This window comes from Poecilia reticulata, linkage group LG1 (genome assembly GCF_000633615.1).
Source record: "Poecilia reticulata strain Guanapo linkage group LG1, Guppy_female_1.0+MT, whole genome shotgun sequence".
NCBI classification, from domain to species: domain Eukaryota; kingdom Metazoa; phylum Chordata; class Actinopteri; order Cyprinodontiformes; family Poeciliidae; genus Poecilia; species Poecilia reticulata.
In genome coordinates this window covers 23,486,264-23,508,207 of record NC_024331.1, presented here as the reverse complement: position 1 = coordinate 23,508,207, position 21,944 = coordinate 23,486,264, and the positions used below count along the sequence as shown (strand labels likewise).

At 39.8% G+C, this 21,944-nt stretch overlaps 1 protein-coding gene across 12 annotated transcripts in view; it reads right to left on the bottom strand.

Moving 5' to 3' along the window:
- Positions 1-911: 911 nt before the first annotated feature.
- Positions 912-21,944, bottom strand: part of nfixa (nuclear factor I/Xa) — a 140,845-nt gene continuing 119,812 nt past the window's right edge. For 7 of the 12 annotated variants that reach the window (XM_017304744.1, XM_008415538.2, XM_008415526.2 and 4 more), the window contains 5 exons: positions 19,525-19,653; positions 15,198-15,364; positions 12,928-13,075; positions 10,157-10,245; positions 912-5,681 (listed from right to left, as the gene is read on the bottom strand). In XM_017304744.1, coding sequence (XP_017160233.1) covers positions 5,667-5,681; positions 10,157-10,245; positions 12,928-13,075; positions 15,198-15,364; positions 19,525-19,653 — 548 coding nt within the window. In that variant the 3' untranslated portion in view covers positions 912-5,666. The remainder of the gene's footprint in view (positions 5,682-10,156; positions 10,246-12,927; positions 13,076-15,197; positions 15,365-19,524; positions 19,654-21,944) is intronic. The other 5 variants (XM_017304768.1, XM_017304764.1, XM_017304757.1 and 2 more) reach the window with 4 other exon arrangements.

The window sequence follows — 21,944 nt, the reverse complement described above, 5'->3', positions numbered from 1 at the left end:
AAAGTTGTTGTGAAGGTCCATTCAAAGTCCAAAATGTCACCCTGATTTAAATGCTGCAGTGGTACCTTCAAAGAGCTGTGCAGAAAGGAAAATCTGAAAACCTCAATGAACAATGAAAAATCCTCTATGATGGAGTAAAGTGCCGACAGTCATAAAGAAAAGCACCTCTTCAAGTTGTTGTTGTCCAGTTAGGCTTTACAAACTTCTGAATCACAGGATGTATTTTTATTTCTTTTCCACTTTGGCCCCATTTTTGTTTAGCAAAGAAAAATGTATGAGTTTTATACATGTTGAATTTTTGTGAAATTGTAAGTTCTATCAATTAGTTTTAGTCTTTCTATGGGCAGTTTGGGTATAGTCAAGTTAGTTTGGAACCAAAGTCTGTAATGAATTTTTGTGTTTGGAATTGTTAAAATTACTTTGGTAACTTTTACACCCTCGTTTGTCAAATAATTTTTTTGACTTATGTCATGCCCTTCTAAGCCCCAAAACCAAAATTATTTACACTTTTTAAACTTGTAAGATCAGATTGTTAACTTTTGCTTTCATCTAAGCTGTAAGAGATTTTTTGTTGTTCCATTTTTTTTTTTTTGCTAGAAATAAACTACAATCAATACAATCAAGTTGGAAGTGCGTTCAAGAAACAAACCACCTATTGCACACATGGCCTTCCTTGGAATAATTTTGGCTTTGGAGCTTAGATGGTACAACTACACAACCAAGATAATTTTTACATGTTCAGATATGTAATAAACCCAACAACTGAAAGAGGGTGTTCTGTTTCTCGTCACTGTGGTTCAATAGGAATAAATTGGGGGGGGGGGGGGACGCTTGAATCCCAGAGTTTACCCTTTTATATTCAGCTCCACTCCATGTTGAGGCATCAGGAAGAAAGACATGACACAGCAGGGTGGTACAGTCAAGAACATCCTTTTTATTCAATCAGGTGCTGCTCTTCTCAAACTGTGTTTTTCTTCTTATGGAAAAGAAACTGTAATTAACACATGCATTTCACCTAGAGCTCTGGGGGTGTTCTTACAAAGAAGTGGGGCTGCACTGAGGATACTAACAGGGGTGCAGAAGAGCTGGGAATCAAGGGATCTGGGGGGGGCACTGGAGATGGGGGTGGGGGCTGCCTATTTCACCAGTAACCATACACATTAAAAAGATCAGAAGACCAAAATAAACAACAAAACAAAAAGACGGAGCAGTCCGGCATGAGGTGGGCAGAGGTGAAACGGGGAGGGACTTCCCTGAATCCTCTCAAAGCGGATAGATCAGGTTCTTGGTGGCGTTTTTAGCGATCTGGTTGTTGCGTGATAGGTGGCTAATACTGCTGAGGGTTTCACAGTGTGGAACCTGCCGTAAACGACAATACCTTTCTTTGAAAAGTGTGGTTGGAATTGATATGAGATTTTAACCAAGGAAATAAAACCACCCCTTTCAGCCTCATGTGGGACATTTCCGGTTATAAGGTGCTTGTAGCTTTAATTTTACAGGTCGAAGCTTCCTCATAGGAAGCCTAAATGACAGCATACCCTGATAGCAAATATGAAAAAAAAAAGAATTCCTAATTAAAAGGGAACAAAAAGGGGGTATAGAACAAAGCCATAATATAAATAGCCAAAACAAAAGCTCAAACTCCTATCCTAGCCTGAGCAGCCCCTAACCAACATTGCCATAGCAGTTCATTCAGCCCTGTCGACTCCATCAGTCTTCTTTGTAAACCTCTCTCTTCTCTTGCGCACACACCCTTAAACTCTGCCGTACCTCCTGAACCCACCCAAGGACACCCCCAACAGCCCATCAGTGTAATTTGTTCACTTACATTAGCTGCTGAATGGAGAAGCTGAAGAAGATGGGTATGGTAATACAATGTGAAGCATACAGACAAGAATAACATGTGAGCTAACTGCATTCTGCTCAGACAAAAAGTTCCTCTGCAAATATTTTTTTCTCGTTTTTTTCTTTTTTTTTCTTCTTCTATTTTTACCCTCGCCACAGCGGAGAGGGCGGGACAGAGCGCGCGCGAGAGAGACGGAGAGTGACGGACACAGTTACAGACTACTCCAGTGCCTAAGAGAAAACAGACAGTGGAGACGGAGGAAAAGAAAACGAAAGCAAGAGTTGAACAAGAACAAGTTTTTTTTTTTTTTTTGCCTATTTGAATTTTTTTTTTTTCATCATTTATCAATAAAAAGTAAAGAACTAATTCACACCAGTTTTCTTTTGTACTTTACAAAGGCGCATATCTATATATATATTATAAACATATAGATACACAGCTTTGAAAATGAAGTAAGGATTAGAGGGGAGGAACATTGAAGAGGGGATTCATTTTACAGCCAGAGGAAGGAGCTTTCCCTGAGCGCTGATTGGGCAGCAATCTTTTGCCGCCTTGTGACACTCAGGGGCAACCTGCAACCTAAAGCCATTTCCAAAAAACAAAACAAAACAAAAAAAGGGGCATTTTGAATTACAAAATGGAGTCTGTGAACAAAAGGCACTTTCAAGGGACAACCTTTACAGCTGGGAAACTATACACTACGGCACAAGCACTATAAGAGTCATCATTTACAAAGGAGGGAGTGGAAAGGAAGGGGGAGAGGCTCACCTTGCTGACTGCTATATAAATGGCTCAGACCTCTTATTTCTGCCTGATTAGATGCTATTATGCCCCCTTTCTCTTTATGTTATCTGTACAGACGTTCAGTATCCACATCAGCACCAGAACTCCAATTCCAACTCTGGATTCAAGAAAAGGTTGAAGAAAAAAAAAAAAACGAGGATTATGGATGTGAAGCATCAGGAGGAAGAGAATAATTTCAGCTGTTTATGCCAATGTTTTGTGTGGGGAAAAAAAAGAGAATGAAACTGGGAGGGTTGTTTCGCTTTTGCTGGTGAGTTTCAGGCAGTGCATGGCTAAGTTTTCTGTTTAGGGTTTGCTTCTTTCGAAAGGTTGAACCAGAATGCCTTTTGTGTCACAACCTTAAGGAACAGGAACCTCTCCCCATACTAGATACAAAGAGAAGAATACAAAGAGAGAGGAATAATGCTGTTTCCTAAATGGTCTGTTACTTTTGTTCATTTATAATAGTTCTGAAAAGGAATCTGGATTTATAGTGTTAAAGCACCAGTTTTCATTTGATAGATTCTGTTTTGAAGCTGTGTAGATTATTTTTTTTTCCTTCAGCCCTCCCACATTTTTATAAACAAATGATTACACATAAAACATTTTAAAAAAGAGACAAAAGAAATAAAAACAAATACCCCCCAACTTACAAAGACTAGGATTTTTCATGGCCCTCTAGTTTAGAGTCCCGGAGCTTACGGACTTGAAACAAATACAATTTTTTTTTTCTCTTTTCTCGTAGCTTTCTTAAAAATCTCTAACAGACAAACACAATGATCTACCCAATGCATTGCACGTGGCTCAATCGACACATTATTTTCAATAATAATACTTTCCATCAAAAACAAACACTTTTCTTCAAACCTAAGGTCGATTCTTTTTTTTTTAACATGATCATCTAGGTATTATAATGCAGATGGCGATGGTGTGTGTCGTTTTGATTCGAAACAGCAAGGCGATCTTACTGAAACGGATTGTGTGTGTGGGGGGGTAAGAGTTCAGAAAATAACTAGACTGCCAACAAGCTTGAGGAGTAAAAGTGGAAAAGAAGCATTCATCATAAATATATATGTATATTATCTCTCTGTCTTTATAAGAAAAAAAAAATGGTTGCAGTCCTCTATGAACATCCGTCCTGGGCCAAAGATTTCCACATGCACCAACACCAACGTTCCCTGTAGCCTTAGCTTATATACGGGAATAGAACCTGAAGTCAAGTTAATTACTAATTGCATGGAGGGAATACAGAGGCACTTCCATATATTGTCGTAGACTTGCTGTACATAGAGCTAATGTTTCTATAGAGACCCAGAAAGTCCTCTCACAGCCCGGTTTACTATCCCTGCAAAACAGAACCAATAGCCCGGCAGTCCAGTTATTTTGTGAGGTCAGCTTTTGTGAGTTGGATTGTGTCATGATGAAAATAACAGCGATTCTAATGTGAACATTTACATAAAAATAGTTCAAATTAAAAAGACAACCTTTAAATGAATGAAAAACCATTAACAAAGGCGGTTTGGAGAACCAAGTTTAAAAGGCTTCCCTTTTATTCAGGTTGCCGGTGGTTTTAGTGTGCATTTTGTATATGTATGTGTGTGTGTGTGTGTGTGTTTTCTGGATGTTGATGTGACTGGGATGCAGCATGAAGCAATGCAAGGGATGCATGTGATGAGCTGTTGCCACTGTGCTGTCCATTTGTGAGAAGTTTGAGAAACTGCTGCTAAAGTCTGAATGTGCTACTTAATGAATAACTGCAAACTACAGAAACGCATGGTGGCATGACATGCAAGAGAAGGTGCAAAACAATCCAGGTGATACAAACCCAAAACCAAATCTGAAAGAAATTGCAAGAAAAACAAAATTAAAGCTAATAAACTGAAGCTGTGCACGCACTGCTGTTGATGGATAATAGGGTGCTTGTGTGCATGCTTGTGACTGAGAATGTGTCATGTTTAGGGGCCAAGACGTTAACAGAGCTTCATCCCTACGGTGACAGTCAACCTCGGTCCTCTCCTCCAATCACTCATCTGACCACTGATGTGCAACATGATTCATCCCTTATTGAAAATGAATTAATAGTGCATAGGTGAGGGGACGAAAGAGCACATGTAGAGTTAGTGTTATGACTGTCTGTCGTGTGTTCACTTTCTTGCACTCGCCTCATGACTTTCACTTCTCCTACTAGCAGGACGCCCTGATTCTTCGACAGGTAAACAAAGACCAGCCACTTAGTGCATATATGTCACACCATCAGATGGTGTCACCATGATTGGCCAATCGGAAATGAAAGGGGCTCAGGGCTGAGTGAGTGGAGCGGCAGAGTGTGCTGACACAGAGGTATGAGGCCGTGGTTAACTCTTGAGCTCCAGCTGTGATGGCGTTATGTGGGGCAGTGGGTGGAAAGTGGGACCGTGACGCTGCGGGAGAGATGTGCATACATGGATATGCACGTTTCATATCCATGAAACGTGCATATCCATGAAATGTGGATATGCACGTATGAAATGTGGGTAGTGATCTTTTCAACTTGCACATCTGACTCCGCCGTTTGTCATTACGTTCATTTTTTATTTTTTATTTTTGGATCTCCCAGCCAATGCATGGAGTTTCATTGTGGAGACAACAAAATGTAAAAGAAATATATAATATATGTATATAAAAGAAAGATAAACAAATGTTAAATTGGTCATTTGTCAGGTTTTTACATTGTGTTTCCTTTCTGCCATTTCAAAGTGTTTGTGAGACAGTTCCTCCTCTTCCTCTTCCCTGCATTCTGAGTCTGTCCGTCCAATCTCATTGGAGCCTCCTCCATGAAAAGGGGACACACAGTCCTATTCGAATCGTGTTGGAGTGGGAGTCCTCTTGGGGCGCTGTGGGGTTTTTCCGTTTTCTGTAGTAGTACTTTCAATAGTGTTTGGCGAGAAAGACCTTTTTAGTGTCAGCAGTTTGTTCTTTATCAGCGGTGATGCGTTTTTGTTTTTCAGATTTCCAATTTTCATGACACACGTTTAGCTGTTGCTTCAGAGAGGCCTTGTCAGAGGAACCAGGACTGTGAAGAAAAAGAAAGAAAGAAAAAAAAAACAGAAGACATGTTTTGCTTAAGATTTTACACTTCCTCAGGACATTCATATTTCCAATCAATTAACCCAATTCAATCATTACAAGCAGCATGCAGAGAAAAGCATGGCAAGGTGTGAAAAGTTATTCATTTTGAACGGAGAACATTTCACATATATATACATGTGCTTAATTATAAAATAAATTAAAAGTGAAAAATGTTAAATTCACAAAACCTCAGAGGAAATCATTGTTACAGAATTCATTTCTAACTAGATTCTAAGCGAAGGAAGAGAAAAATCTAAAGAACAAAAAAATTTCATTTAACAATAACACATTTTGTTTTTAGTTATTTCTAATGTATATGTATTTTTACCACTTAGTAACCTTTCTGATTGTGTAAAATGTAATGTGAGAGGATGCTTAAGCATTGATATTTTTGTTACTTTGTCTAAGTTTTCACAAACATATACACTCATACTAAGTAAAATTCAATATGCATTGCAATGAGGCTCGTTTGTAAGATTAAAAGTATCTTTTGAAACTGATAACCTTTAAGCAGCTACTAAACATACTTTTCATTAAGTACCCTCTTCAGTATGAGATGTTTTTGTTTTGTTTAATTTTTTGTCATCTTCTATAAGACAAAAATCAACATTATTAACAGAAATAAAGACTTTGTAGTCTTTGAAATCTATAAAATAATTTCCACTTAATGACTTGAGGTACTGAGATAAATAAACCTTTTTATAATATTAAAATGTATCGAACATTATTGTATTTGTATTTAAAATTGAATGTTGAATTTTATTTCTGGTGCTTTGTTTATATACCGTATTTTTCGGATCATATGCCGCTACATTTTTCCCATGTTTTGAACCATGCAGCTTATAGCCCGGTGCGGCTTTTCTGTGGATTTTTCGTCAACCACCAGGGGGCTCTTTAACAGGAAGGGAATCATTGGAAGTAAAAATTGGAAATCAAAGAAGAAAGTGCTAATTTTCATTTAGAACAAGCACATGCTAGCAGCAGGCACGACGGAGAAATTTCTTCAAACTCAAACGATGCAGCTTTTAAATTGAGGACTATCGATCTGGCAGTACAGGAGGGAAATAGAGCCACTGCACGTAAACTCAGCATGAATGAAACTATGGTTCGGTGTTGTCGTGAGACAGGTTAGTTTTACCCTACTTGTTGCAATAGTAATCCTGCTCTCTGCCCTCTGCTGGGTACTTATGGAAAGCCGAGAGCGGCGGAGATACCAGTGGCATATAGCCCAGTGCGGCTTATATATGTACGTTTCCATTATTATTACTTTTTCTTTTCTAAAAATTTGTAGGTGTGGCTTATAGTATAGTGCTCGCAATAGTCCGGAAAATACGGTATCTTAAAAAGCAAGTAAAAGTATTTTAGGGTCAAACTCTTTAAGCAAGGCAGAATTAATACACAGCAGGATTTTCCGTCAAACTGGTTCCAGGGCTACACTGAATTGAACACTGGTTAACAGACACTGGCAATCAAAACCGCTATGCTTGTCATCTTGAAAACTCTTAAACTCCTGGTTTAGTTTTAAATCTACCTAATTCAAGATAAAACATTACCAAAAGGTCAGATTGGCATTGAAATAACACAAGCCCTTCTTCTCTGCTGTATATGTTTGGCTGACATCAGCTTACACACAGTTATAAGTGGATTAAAGCCTGACATGGCAGGTCTACTGACAAACAGCATGTTGTTTGAAACCACTTAAATTTTTCTTAAGTAATTTGTTTTTCAGAGATTTATACATAAATAGTGTGATTTGTGTAGTTAAGCCATCACTCTGAACTATGATTGCCTACAAAAATCACAATGTAACAGAACGATCAAACCCTTACTGGAGGACATTTTAAGATATTGGTTGCGCCAAACTGGTGTGTTATTTAAAAGAACCAGTTAAGAAGTCGGTACAACACAGGCTCAGTTTATCATGGGAACCGCTTTGGTGAAAAAACCCCAAGTAGGCGGTTTTGTGAAATGGATAAAGCATATTTAGAACCATACATCTGAACCTTCCTCAGGACATTCATATTTCCAATCAATTAACCCAATTCAATCATTACAAGCAGCATGCAGAGAAAAGCATGGCAAGGTGTGAAAAGTTATTCATTTTGAACGGAGAACATTTCACATATATATATACATGTGCTTAATTATAAAATAAATTAAAAGTGAAAAATGTTAAATTCACAAAACCTCAGAGGAAATCATTGTTACAGAATTCATTTCTAACTCAACCACTAGAGGGCGACCCTCTACTCCTTTTGCAACATTAGTCGAGCTCAGCTGTCCCATTTAATACAAAGTTGTTTTCAATTTCATACCTTCCTCTCACAGGTTATGTCACATGGCTTACTTTTTAAAATAAAACAGTTGTGTTTTTACAAAGTTAGCAGCACTCGTGTCACTATTTAGTTTTCCACTTCGCCAGCAAAGGACTGTAGCAACTCTATCATTTGCTACCAGTTTACATGTAAGGTGATCCTACTACTATGTGTGTGCACTGAGGGCCAGAGTGCTCTCAGGCTACAATGTAAAGCTTCTGTGAGCAGCTAGTCCAGAGATCGGGTTTCTCAGTCTGATAAGATGGCAGAGTAGAGGCTTTGGCACAGGCCGAGTGCTTCTGGCAGCTTGTGACATTCCACAGACTTCAGCTTAAAGAGAGCAGCTACTCACCGCACCTTCAACAGCAAACTCTCTGTTGTGCCCCCCGTCCCACATACATAAGTAAACCTTAAGAAAGTATCAATCCTCTCAAACTTCTTCATCACCAACACATCTGTTTGATCTTGGTGTCTGTAGATAACACCTCCTTCTGCTGGCTCCACCAAGCTTTTTCCTCTCCTCTCGCTTTTACTCCAACTCTCTCAATGTAATCCTTGGCAATGGAAAGAGACCCCCCTGCAATACTCCCCCCCCCCTTTCAAGTCCAAGTTCAACTGCCTATGACATCATGTCTGGTTGCTGCTGGCAACCAGACAGCCGGGACGTGACTGTGGAGGGCAGCGAGCTCCAACTAACTCCTTCTCGTTTCAACTGTCCCGTTCTTTCTTGTTTTTCATCCAGGCTTCCATATCTTCCCTTCCCCTTTCCTGCATAGCTGACGCCTGGCCACCAGAGAGCTCCTCAGACCAGCTTTTGTCTGCTCATTACTCTGACAACAGTGGGAAGGCTCTCTCCTTCTGTCTTGGCTAGTTGGCTTGCAGACCTCAAGGCGGGCTGGCACGGCCATCGTCTGAAGCTTGCCATATGCCAGAGAACAGCAGGACAGGCAGAGACCTCTGCTACTCACACAAGCTGAGGCTGGAGCTGACCTACTAGGCTCAGCTAACTGAGACCTGATGCTATCAGTGCCTACGTTGTTTCTGCGCATAACAGAAATCTACATGAAATCACTTAAGTGCAAAATTTTTAATGATTTTTTTATTGACAACAAGAGAAAACTGTCATGCTAGGGAGAAGTAAGTTCTTTATTGTAGGGCACAGAATGTGGGGCAGGATTTTTGGCTCAGCGCTAAAGTGTATGTGCATACACGTTAAATCACGTTTGGACCGTGTTTGGATGTCCCCTAAGTGCCAAAGCTGCATCTGTGGAAGAGTGGTGCAGGTGGGGGGCTTGGGAAGCAGAAGGAGCTCATGGGGAACGTGGACAGATCATGCACCGGGAGGGTGGGGGCGTGCCGACCAGAAACGCAGATCGTTTCCATGTGTGTGTAGGGAGGACGGGAGAGCTGAGTTGGCTGCAGGCAGGTGCGGTTAGCCCCTAATGAGAAAAGTTGTGTTGGTGATGGAGGAGGCCCAAGACACTGCAGCCCAGTGGCAGAGCATAGCCAAAGCTGAAACCACAATGTAGTGCACTGCTGGCCTCACACGCTGCACTAACACACACTGTGGGACCTTGTAGAGATAAATCAACACTGTTGGAGCTAAAACGAACTGGCATTGCTTACTCTCACTGTGGGGAATCTACTGTGGTACCGGCACTGTAAACCAATACTGAAACTGAAGGCCTTGATACATGGGCAACACTCAATGTAGCAGAGAGAGTTTGGAGAGAAGGAAAATAGTTTTTCAGCAGAAACAGAGCGGAACAAGATGGGGAAAAAGCTGAAAAGTTAACCCTCAAAGTGCCAAAGTTTAGATTTCAGAAAACCTGTGGCAAGTATCATAACTAATTATCGACTTTAGCAGGCTGCTAAAACAGATCAGCTGATTAACTATTGCCTTTATATCATGGCCTTCATTCTAAAGAACATGCCTCTTTAATCAAAGCCTGTCACTCGAAAAGGTGCATCTATAAACGGCAAAGTGCAGAGTCGGGCTTATAGTGGGTGATGAGCGAAGAGGAAGAAAAAGACACAAACAAAGAGGGAGGAGGAGGCGGTGGATATGTGGATGTTTAGTAGATGAGGGAGGCTGGCAGGGTACCTGAGTCTGCTGGGGGATATTCAGAAAGTTGTCCCGTGTTCCGATGCCGACAAACCGGTTGGGAGCTGTGGAGCCTGGCGTGGAGTATGCTACAAACAGAGAGATACAAGTGTGTACATGCTTTTACACACACGCATACACACTCAGCCTGTAATAGAGTCTGATGCTCTCATCATTGTTTTCTTTAAGACTGAATATAGAGATAATTAACCTGCTAAGGGTGTGACTGTATATCTCTGTCAAAGGAGTTTCTTGGAAAAGTTGTTAAGAGGGAAGAATGCTGATTCTTTGTTGGATAGTAGTTATTTGTCCACATTGTCGGCAGGTTCCTTTTAATATATTTAAACCCACCATTTAATTGTTTTGAAGGAGGGGCAAACAGTCTGCAAACAGACACTCCTCAGCAGCCCCCTGGCCTCAATTAGAAGCCACTGGGTTTTCAGAAAACCAGTGAGAAAATAGTGTGGACATCACATGGAGGAACACTACTCATTGCTATTTTTAAGTAATTCACAGTTAACATAGTAAGGGCTGGATGGGGGAGAGGGTTGGGGGCGGCGGGGGTACCACTCAGTTAAGCCACAGGACCAAATTTAGGGCAGTTGTGCTAACAGGACTCCAACATGGTGGCTGAGAGGAACCTTTGCTGTGCTTGATCTGAACAAGTAGAGGGGATGGGGATGCGTAGGGGTGACAGTGACAGGACTGGAAACTGATGCATGTGTGAGCGTTACCATATGCATCTGTATGCATGTTTACATGTGCTTTATGGTTATTATTAAGATATACAGACAAAAAAATTAAAGGGAAAGAAAAACTTTACAGTGATAACAGTCATCAGGATGAGGGAAAAAAAAATGACGAAACGTCCCCGTATTTATTTATATAGATGTTAATATAAATAAATAGGTCTGACAGGTTAATCTGAGACTGTAGGAAGAAGCTGAAATGTAAGGAAGAGAAGAAAAAGAAGGAAAAAGGAGACCCGGTTGCTCTGTCCAGCGCCCCCTCCTGGTGTGCCTCTCCCATGACCCGACTCTCGCACCGCACCTGTTTGGGATGGAACCAACCAGAGCCTCACCGCTCTCAGATCACACTCCTCTTACGCACTCCCCCAGCATAGCACTAATTAAACAGGTTTGATTAGATTTTCCTCTTCATGTTCACAGACATTCCTTCTTCTTGCAATGATGTGATTTTCTTGTCTAGTTTGTTCCCAATTTTTAATTGTTATGAGATTTGTGTAAAAATGGCGAGGGGATTGCTTTTGTGAAGTGGGGCATGGAGTCTTTTTGGAGTCGACGCCAACTGCCCTAATTTTGTTCCCTTAAAAATGAAAAAGAGAAAAATAAAGGAAAAATGAAACAAAGAAAGGAAAATATGAGCAAATATATATATAAATACACAAAAAAGAAAGGAAGAAAGCAAAAAAGAAATGAGACGAGGGTAGATTGTATTGCAGATGTCAGAGGGACATGCAAAGGCTGCTTTGATCAAAGGCTTGGAGCAAGAGAGGAAATAGGCTCTGCTCTCCTTTTGCAAACTACCAAACATATCCAAAAGAAAGGAGAGAAACTACACTGCCTCTTGTGGAGCAAAGAGGAAATCTAACACCAGAGAGAAAAAGAGGGAGAGAAAAGGTGGAGGAAGGAAGCAGAACTGGTTTGCAAAGACATGGAGAGAGAAAAGACGACTGAATTTCAAAGCGTGGAGGAGTGAGCCCCTTTCAGACATGAACTGCTTTCATTAAGCTGGACGGCATCTGTGCTCCCTATACAACCATTTCTGACATGCTCCTAATCAGGCTGTCTAATTTAGCATTTTGGATGCTAAAGACGGGGCAGACATGTGATGATTAAAACATTATCCCTAGTGGGGCAAAAAAAAAAATTACAGATTTTTACTAGCTCATAAAGCTAAATTTCATTTCTGTTAGAGGACTCAGTTTCTTAGAAACAAAAAGCAAGTCATTTTCATTTTGAATATTAACCTTTTTTAGCTGCTACTGTTTATTGCTGCTATAGTTTAGTCTCCGCAGTGTGCGTGACGTTCTAATAGGCATGTCTACGGCAAAACAACATGTATTTATTTAAAGTAAAGTCCCAAATCTAGTAGGCCCTCAGTATTACATCTACATAAAAATAGATATATATGTACAGTTTGTGCACACAGAATCTATGTCCATCACTGTTTAGATGATCTATTATTAAAACCATGAGGTAAGAATAACATGAATGTGACCCGAATGTATGAATACATGAATTATGCCTTTTAACAGCTTGATGAAGGCATTAATGCAACAAACTCATGTCTGAAAAGGGCTGCAGAGAAGCGTGACAGAGGATCTCTGGTTTGGCAAAGGCGTGGGCTTCTGGCCTGACAATGTCACTGGTTGCTGGTACACTTAGGTAGTGTACATTTGATAAGAGGAAGGCAAGCAAATCTGTAAGTTTCCTGGGGGCTGCTGGGTGTTTGAGCAGACTGCAACCTAATGGAAAACTCAAACCGCTAAAACTAACTACTGCCAGAGTAGCCATAATAGAGGTTCCAGATATTTCATACGCAAAAGAATTACAAAAATAAATGGCACAAAGCAATACCACACATAACACTGGAACTTCTATGATGGCTGCACTTGTTTGGGTCCAACAAACTTCATGTTCTAGAAGGATGACTACAAAATACATTTACTGCAAATTTTGGTTTGGACAGGCTTGCATTTTTGGGGGAGACTGGGCATCTTTTGTGGAGGGGAGTGGGAAGTGACTTACACGGCGATGCGGGTGAGCTGAGTCCACCGTCAGTGGGCGTGCTGATGGTTTTAGAGTCGGGCATAGGGAGGGGCACAGGGCGCGCCACCGGGGGTGGCGGGGGCAGCAGGAAGGAGCCCGGCATTTTGCTCTGGCCACCTCCATTTGGCTGCAGATGGACCATACAGATAGGATGAGGAGGGCACACCCCAATAATATGCAGTGGACAGGGAGCCTTACACACTCACACACACACAATCCCTTGCAAAGAAGTTTCTTTTGATTGTTTTTTCACATTCAGTTGTATTTAAACCACAAAGTTCAATGAATTTTGTTAAAATTTGATGTGATGGAAGAACACAAAGTAGTGCACAAGCCTGAAGGAAAATTCTATGTGGTTTTCCAAAATTTTATTCAAATAAAACTCTTAAAAGAATGATGTTTATTTATTCATTTTACACTGAAATCCTAAAATAAACCAATGGTCTTCAGAGCTAATCTAATATATAAACAGAGCCAATCTGTGTTACTTAATGTAGTAAATATAGCTGTTCTGTGAAGGTCCCAGAGGCCTAAACAATAGATTGGTTTGGATCAAAAGCATTTTAATAAGTTACAATGGCCAAGTCAAAGTACAAAAGTAAATCCAATTTATATTTTTTCCATAAGACTTTAAAATGACTCATCACAAATACCAACTTGATTAAACTTGAAAAATTTAGCAAGTAGAATTGGCAAAAAAAATACTTTCAATGCTGGTAGAAACATACCTCAAAAAAACTTGAAAAGCTATCCTAAAATTATAAAAAAGTATAAAATATTGACTTGGTGTTAGCATAAATGCTCAATACACTTACTAGACCATGTTACTAGACATGTTACAACCATGTCTAATTTTTCTTATAGTTATGCTCTACTTTGTGTTGTTGGTCTATCACATAAATCCTATTTAAATGCTTAGAAGATTTGTGGTTTGAGACAAAATGTGAAAAATGCAAGGAGTACGAAAAGGCACTGTAAAGATACCATTAAGTTGTTGAAAGTGATTGAAATACATATACAGGATTAAGTTTTGCAAATTATCAAAGTGATGAACATTATCTCACACACAGGGGAGAAAGACAGATGGTGTGATTAATTTAAGGATAGTGATGGATTGTTAGGAGAAGTTATAGTGAAATGTAGGAACTAGAAATGATAAAAAAGGAAAATCAGCACTGTGTGCAAAGGATGTCTGTCTGGATGAGTGTCTGTGCCTTCAGTACATGTATGTTACAGATAAAATGATACATAATTTTTAGTTTGAAAAGCAATGAGAATAAATGTTTAAAGATAACAAAAAAAAACAAGGCCTGATAAGTCAATGTGAAATTCAAAAGGTCAAGTTTACAGTAAAGGTTTACAGTACTATTCTGCACTTGTGTCAGAGCATATATAACCTTCCCTCAAGGGTCAAAGAGGTAACCGTCTTGACAATAAAGCTGGGCATGCTGTTGGGCTAGCAGAAGTACCATAAACAGATTTGTGTATGCAACCCCAAAACAGCTCCCTCTGAGCTTCCGAGAGCTTTGGCATTTAGTTTATACCTCGTTCCAAATAAACACTTACCCGAATGTTGTGTTTCAGTAGATCGGCACAGAGGGCAGCTCTCAGATATCTAATGCTGAATTGCTTTGTTCCATTTATATTACTTGATCCCCTTACCAGGCATTAAGCAACAAAATCCTCATACATTGCCAAATAGATTGTGACAAGTGTTGTGTATCTTGAGAGAACACTGTTTTAGTACGAAACAGTAAAATTGTAAAAAAAAAAAAAAAAATGTCATATGATCAGAAATATTTTTTCCTGGAGTGCACCTCTATACTTAAAGGTCACATTTGGGTTCATTCCATGGATAATTACTTCTACAAACAGTACAAATCTTAATGCTACAAATCCTCAGCTGGCTTGCCCCGAGTTTGAAGCCCTGCTGCTCTACAGCTGACCAAATGCCAGTTGCCAGTTCTGGCCAAAACCTCTATTTGCACATCTGATAAACAAGATCTCTTTCAGACCAACTGCAGACGATGTAGAATGTACCGAATCTTAGAGTCAAAGGTGATTAGGATCTTTCTCCTATTTGTTTGTGTTACTACACTGCTCAAAATGTTCCTTTAATTCAGTAATTTGTGATTTAAATCAGTTTCCTTTGCATGAGTTTGCGTCACAAACTACGATGTTACATAGCACAGCATTTCACAGTCGGCCCTCCATTCTTTATGGATTAGAGTTAAAAAAAAATCACCTACCTGTGCACTGGGCTGTCCTGTGCCATCTGTGCACACAAACTGCACAAAATCCTTAAGTGGGTCCTGGTGATGGTAGCGTATGGTAGGATGGGTGAAGTATGGGCTGGACTGCTGGATGATAGAGGAGGAAGGGAAATGCAGGGCTGAAGCTGAGGCACGAGGGCTCCCTAAGAAAAAAAAGCCATATAAAGCAAAACAGAGAAAAGAGGAGGAAGAGAAAAGTAAGGAGAGGATACCAAATCAGGTTTTTATCATCAGTAACAAAACAAAGATAAGATACTAACAATTCAGCTATTTACATTAGCATGCAGTATTGCCAGTGTGTCAATATTTAGGAGACATATATCCTAAATAGAGATGCACTGGTCTAAAATGTGGGGACGATTTCTTATTTTTGTACATATTTAACCTAGCAATTTTAACAAATGTCCATTTCTTTTGAAGAACTAAAATAAGAAGAGCATTCAAAATATTTTTCCAACCTTATTGGTGGTTAATAATTGTTTTTCTTAGGAGCGACGATGAGGTCACGCCATGGGTTAAAGAGCAGTCACTTTCTAACAGGGTTTTATTAGTCGTCTATAACAGGAAAATGATTATAGGGTTCACAATTTAAAAGGTCTTTAGCATCTTATATAAGCATTTAGTGTCTTTAGCTTGACTCAATGTGCATTCCCTTGAGAAGGTAGACCTTAACTCTGAGTTTTCCCAAATGCTGCAAACATTTCCAAATCCAGCATTTTCTTGAAACATATTTTTATAGCTCAAAAGGATAAAGCAAATCAACTTCGTATAGTGTCTTTGTCCTCCCATTTGAAGTCTTGCTCTCTTTCACTATATCACAGCCTAAATGAAATGCAGAAACATTGCAACATCTTGTTAAAAATATGGTAGCTTAAATTTGATAACTACCTTTTTTTCACTCAAAGCTACATCAACACAAAAGAGAACTACCAGTGTGGCCTGACAGTGTACAGCGCATTCACTGATTGAAAAAAAAGTCACCAGTCAAAGCTTATCAAGCTGTGGACGGATTCCAACCACCTGCCTATGTCTTGGTGCATGTCTAGTTTTAACTGCATCAAGGTGCCTGCTTAACTCAAGAGGTTTCTGTGGAACTCCGATAAAGCTATCTTATCTTTACAATCCACAGTGTCTGCTAAATTATCTTCTAATCTATCTTCATTTCCCCTTCTCTCTCTCTCTCTCGCTCCCTCTCTATTGCCCACACAAAGTAACCACAAGGGTTTACTGGAGCTTCAAACTCACTGGGTTTTTCCACTTTTGTTTTATTGCTTGTCAGTGATGTGCAATCCATCAGGAGCACATCCTTGTGTGGTTCTGCCCAGTAGGTTGAAGCTTGGGAGAGAATTTCTCCTCTGCCCCCAACCAACCACAAAACACCTCCCAGAGACATTAGTCAGCGAGTCAGCCAACCGCAAACACACGCACACACACAAACACACACAGGTACAAATCAAACAAAAAACTAGATTGCACTCTCTCCGCTGTGATTCTATGGTTTTGACAAATGGCTCAGCTAACTGGAGACACAAGGAGCTAGGCTGGGGAAAACGTGGTGAACTTAATGTGAAATATTCCAAGTAAACTTGTTAACCCTTTTTGTTTGTATTGTTGATATTTTTTCCCACAAGTAATCCTGTGGCCTGGATTACATTCATGATTCTTTTATTTTTGTTGCTCTGGTTTTCATGTGTTTATTTATTTTTATATGCTTATTAGCGTATGTGAATGTAACTGCGGCCATGATGGCTGACTTTCTAAGCTGGTTTAATGAGGCATCAGTCGATTTGGCAACTCCCTATGCCAGTCTGAAGCCAAAATCCAGGTGTAAACTATCCAGTCCGAACCCCAGTACAGCCACTCTTACAAGACCTCCACAGGAATGACTAACAGCTTCAACACTTCCAGAGCATGCCGTGAAGCCTAGTTAAACCTTTTCACTTTCTGCCCTGCCTACCCCCATCTCTCTTCATTCCTCCCTGCCATCATCCTCCAGTATGTTTGTGGCACCATGGCCTTCGGGGGACATTCCATTTGGATGACAGCCATTTTTACACAGAAAGTCATCCATAAAAGTGTAAATTCACACAAACATGTAAGTGTGTATCGATGCGTAGGTGCGTAAATGCACTAAGGCACAATCTGTGAATACTGTGTCATTGCAGCCTATCCATTTCATAAAAAGCTCCTGGCAAGCAGTTCTCTTACAGTTTTGAAGAGTGTATGAGGTTAGCTGAGTAACAAAGGAAGCAGAGATATTCCCCCAACACTTTACACACATCTCAACTCAACATTCAACCTAGTGTTTTGGATTCTTGAGGGGACATGAGACTGCACTGTACAGATAAACAGCATGTCTTAATTGTGCATATCCTGACAAGAATGCATTTTCTAAATATACTGTAGGGAGCTCCACAAGCAAAATTCAATACGGTTTAACATGGTGGCCAATGCGTATAAGTGACCTTTACATGGCAGCTCTGGCTTGGCTGCAGACCAACCTACCCCTCAGAGACAAATAGAATGGGGGACAGGCACTGAGAGAAGAGGACATATTTATTTCTTTGAAAAGTGAGACCATTCCACAGGGACATTTTGGCAAACTGGAGATGCTAGAGGGAATTCTGTTAGAGATACTATGTTTGTTACCCTTTCAGGCCGGGAAGCGAGAAGAGGACAACTTACCCTAAATACTGAAGTAATATTTTGGTAACTCTAGAAAATGTCTTCCACTGCACAATGGACCTGGTGTAGCTCACATACTGTGTAGTCTAACTACAGATACACTGAGAAACTGGCTAGTGACTGATGTTAGTTTGAAATGTAAAAAATCTCAACTTGTTCCGATTAGTGAAACCAATAATTGTAAGTGCTACTGGTATCATTAACAACAATATTTTTTGGCATGTGCGTAGAAGTAGACCTAACATTGCTTTCAGTGTATTAAAATTGAGTCAATAATTTTAATAGATTTAATAGATAATAGAAACTGAGGCATGGTGGCTGTTCATTTAAGTTACAACAGAGAGATGGGCATGTGCTGGTTATGCTACTTTTCAAGTTTCTCGAGATTACATATAGAAATGTTTACAGTTATTGATGGCAAGCATGCCCATTTTTAATCTGGGTCTCCTACACAAGTTTCAAAATTCTACACTGCTTAATTCAATAGTTCAAACACCTAATATAACTTCATCTGAATTAATACACACAGTGGAAGCTTGGTACAAACACAGAAGCCAACATCCACAGTCTTACTTATCTCAGCTCTTCAGGGTACAACCTATCTTCACTGAGAAAAATGAACTGGACTCCTGGATTGGCTGGTTTGTAATACCAGCCTGGATTTTTGAGAGGAACATGTATAATGGCAATGCTTAAAAAACTAGGCTATCAATACCACCTAGAATTGTCAGGCTTAATAAAAAAAAAAAAAAATGAAGCTCATGTTGTCTAGAACCCCGAAATGCTGTAAAAATAGAAAGAAAGTCCTTGAATTAAAGAAATTCCATCTTCTCCAGATTTTATATTGCTGAAAATAACTTAAAATGTTTAATCCCAAAAACCTACCATGTCTGCTGCATCAGGAAAAGGTTGAAAAACGTAAACCTACATTAGAACTGGGTAAGTATATGTAAAAAAGCAGAAAATAGGAATTCACTGGGTTTAATGTACACTGTGTAAAAGCTTGACCTTGTTATTCAGCCTTGTTGTCTCACATTTGAAACAAAGAAAGTTCCTGTTTCCACTTAAATGCCGTACAGCTCCATATGGTGAAGTGTTTACATCCATTCAAAGTCATTCCTTCAGAGCGAAAAGCTTTGTCGGTTTAAATGCATAATCCGACCTTGACAGATATTAAAACAAATCCATGGAGCAGTAAGATGAGAAGCAAATCATTCACGAAGGCATGGGTGCAGCACTAGTACCATGCAATGATAATATTAAAAACACAAGCACAAAGATGGTGGTAATAATGGATGGATGGAGAAAGCCTGAAAGAGAGAGAGAGAAAGAGGAATTTATGCCAACCATTATGATTGCAGCAACACTGAATATGTGAAACTCCACAGGCATGTTGCTTCTCTACAGTTTGCAATTGAGGAACTGGAAGGTTTTTGTTTTTTGTTAATTCACCAACCATAAGCTCAGGATTAAAATTTTCAGACGCGATTGAGGACTTCATTTTGTTTGAGTTGCAGAATGTAAATGTGGTAATCTGGAATCAAGTTTAAAACTCCCTTTCCTTCTCTCTCTTTTTCAGATTTTAAGGGGGTTGTTGGTTTCATGGCAGGGCTCTCACCTGGTCTCACTCCTGCCAGCACAGGCAGCGGGTGGTGTGTGAACGCCATGCGGGGGGACCTCGTCTGGGAAGTCAGGGCGTTGAAATCAAACTTCCCCGGCTTCTTAAGTGAACCAGGCGAGGACAGTCCTGACGGAAAAAAAAAATGGGATCAAAAATAAAATTGGGGGTAAAAGGGAGAAAAAAAGAGAGGTTGTTTTAATCAAGAAAATGTTGCTCTTTTTGTTAGCTACACTTAAAAAAATTTATCTGAATTTCATAGAGGGGGGCTTGAACAAGTATGATTTTGAATGATTTTCCTCTGGTCAGTATAATCAAGGGTATAGTCAGGGTGTTTTCAAGTGAAGCTCTGAAGTTATCAGTAATAGTGTCCCTACCTGACCTAAAAAGTTATATCACTGTGAGTTTGTAGAAAACTGAAGTGAAATAAAAAATAAATCCGTGGATTCTCTTTGGAGAAGAGGAAAGCTAACGGCAAGTCGGATGGGTGATCCTGTTTTAGCTAATTTTAACAGTTTATAACAATTTTATTACCCACTATATTAGTAAATAATAAACAACTACATATTCACAAGACAACAATAGGTTTGTAGCTATGTGTTTTTAAGTTAAGTTATTTTTGTGTTGTCCACATTGCTTTACAAGTGACAGCATGTCACCAAATCCAAAGGTTCACTGCATTGTCGGCAGACTTGGTACGGCCTGCTTGAAGCTGAACTGGCACATTAATAGTTAGCAGGTTCTGCCAACATATTAGAATATTAATGTGGAAGTTGCTGAACTGAGAAAGCAGTAACACGCTTGTTGCAATGATCTCTTGCAATAAAACAAGTTTAATACTTAGTGTAACATAGCAAAGATGAAAGATTTTCAGTTTGAGTCTTTTTGAGTAGCTAAATTCAGCTAAAACAAGAGTTGCCGTCTGGCCAGCAGTTAGCTTTCCGCCGTCTCTGTTGTTTTCATAACCTTTTAAAAAACTAACCGTAGGACAGCATCTTTTTAAATACAGATAAGAAAACTCTTACTGATATCACAGAACCTCACTATAAAGAGCCCAACCTATTCATTTATGCCAGTCAAGACTACAAGTGACCAGACAATGTAAAAAAAATAAAATACCCAATCCCTGAGAGCTAATATTGGAGCCATTGTTGTACAAATGAGAGAGAACAAAGGATTTGGTATAGTCTTATAAATGGGGCAAGGAAATATTTTAGCAATAAGCCCAAAATATATCTTTACAGGAAAAAAAATCATGATTCTATCAAAACTGAATCTGGTCTTAATTTCAATGCAAAGGAACATCTGTTTCTTATATAATCTCAAGTCTCCCACAATATGCTTTTCAGATCTAATGTTTCTCTCTCTCTTCCAGGTGCCAATATTAGGGTTTCTCTGTCTATGAGCGTAGTTACAATGCAGCCACGTTGAACTAGTAGTGGTCTGGCTTCAGCCGCACGCACAGACTGGCTGCACTATGAGACAGCTTCATTCAGAAATAGCACGCACTGTACAGTATGGACACAGCAGCTGGTGAGTGTGAAAGACAAGCAGACGGACAGAGAGAGGAGACAGAGGGAGAGAGGCGAGAAGAATGTGAGAGACATGAAAATATGTGAAGGAGCAAAAGAGCAAAGCAGAACCTGTGAAAAATGCAGCAGTGTCTTTTTTTTCTTCTATGCATTGCTCTGACAACATGTATGAAATTGGAATGTCATAAGATGTTAAATATGGTTATTATCTCTTGCGCGCATGCACTCACACACACTGAAAAGACTGCTATGTTTGACTGATGCAACAAAAGACATATTTCTTCCCCTGTTAAGTTTTGTTCTAATCTTCCAAATAAGTGTGCGGTGTGATACAGATTTCTTCCTAAACTTTTTTGGACTTTTCTTTTGTAGTCTATTTCTGTGGCCCCTCCGCGTCATACAAGGCATTAAATATGATTTCTCCTCAGTTCTCCAGCTGGAGACGTGTGAAAGTCTATTGGAGTGTGGAGGCGTGTAAAACCTTCCCTCCCTGTGTGAAAGAGTTAAGTCTCAAGCAGGTGGGAGTGAATTCGTGTGAACCATTTATGTCTTTAGCAGATATTTATTCCCCCCACATCCCTCCTCACCCCACATTAGCACAAGTCTGGGGGCGTATTGTACTGTCAAAGAGATTCCAAGCATGAAAACAACCCCAATCCCACTTCTGACACCAGCAGTTAGCAATGATTGCTATGACACTGTCACACTTGAGGGAGAAAGGTGGAAATAAGAGCAGTCTGCAGAGACTGAGAGACGGAAAGACACCGGAGAACATAGCTGGGAAAAACCGACACATAAACTGGGGAAAGAAAAACTTAAGGAATAAACTGTAGTGGTTTTGGCTGAGTAGAGATGGCCGTTTTTCTATGTGAATTCAACAAATACAGT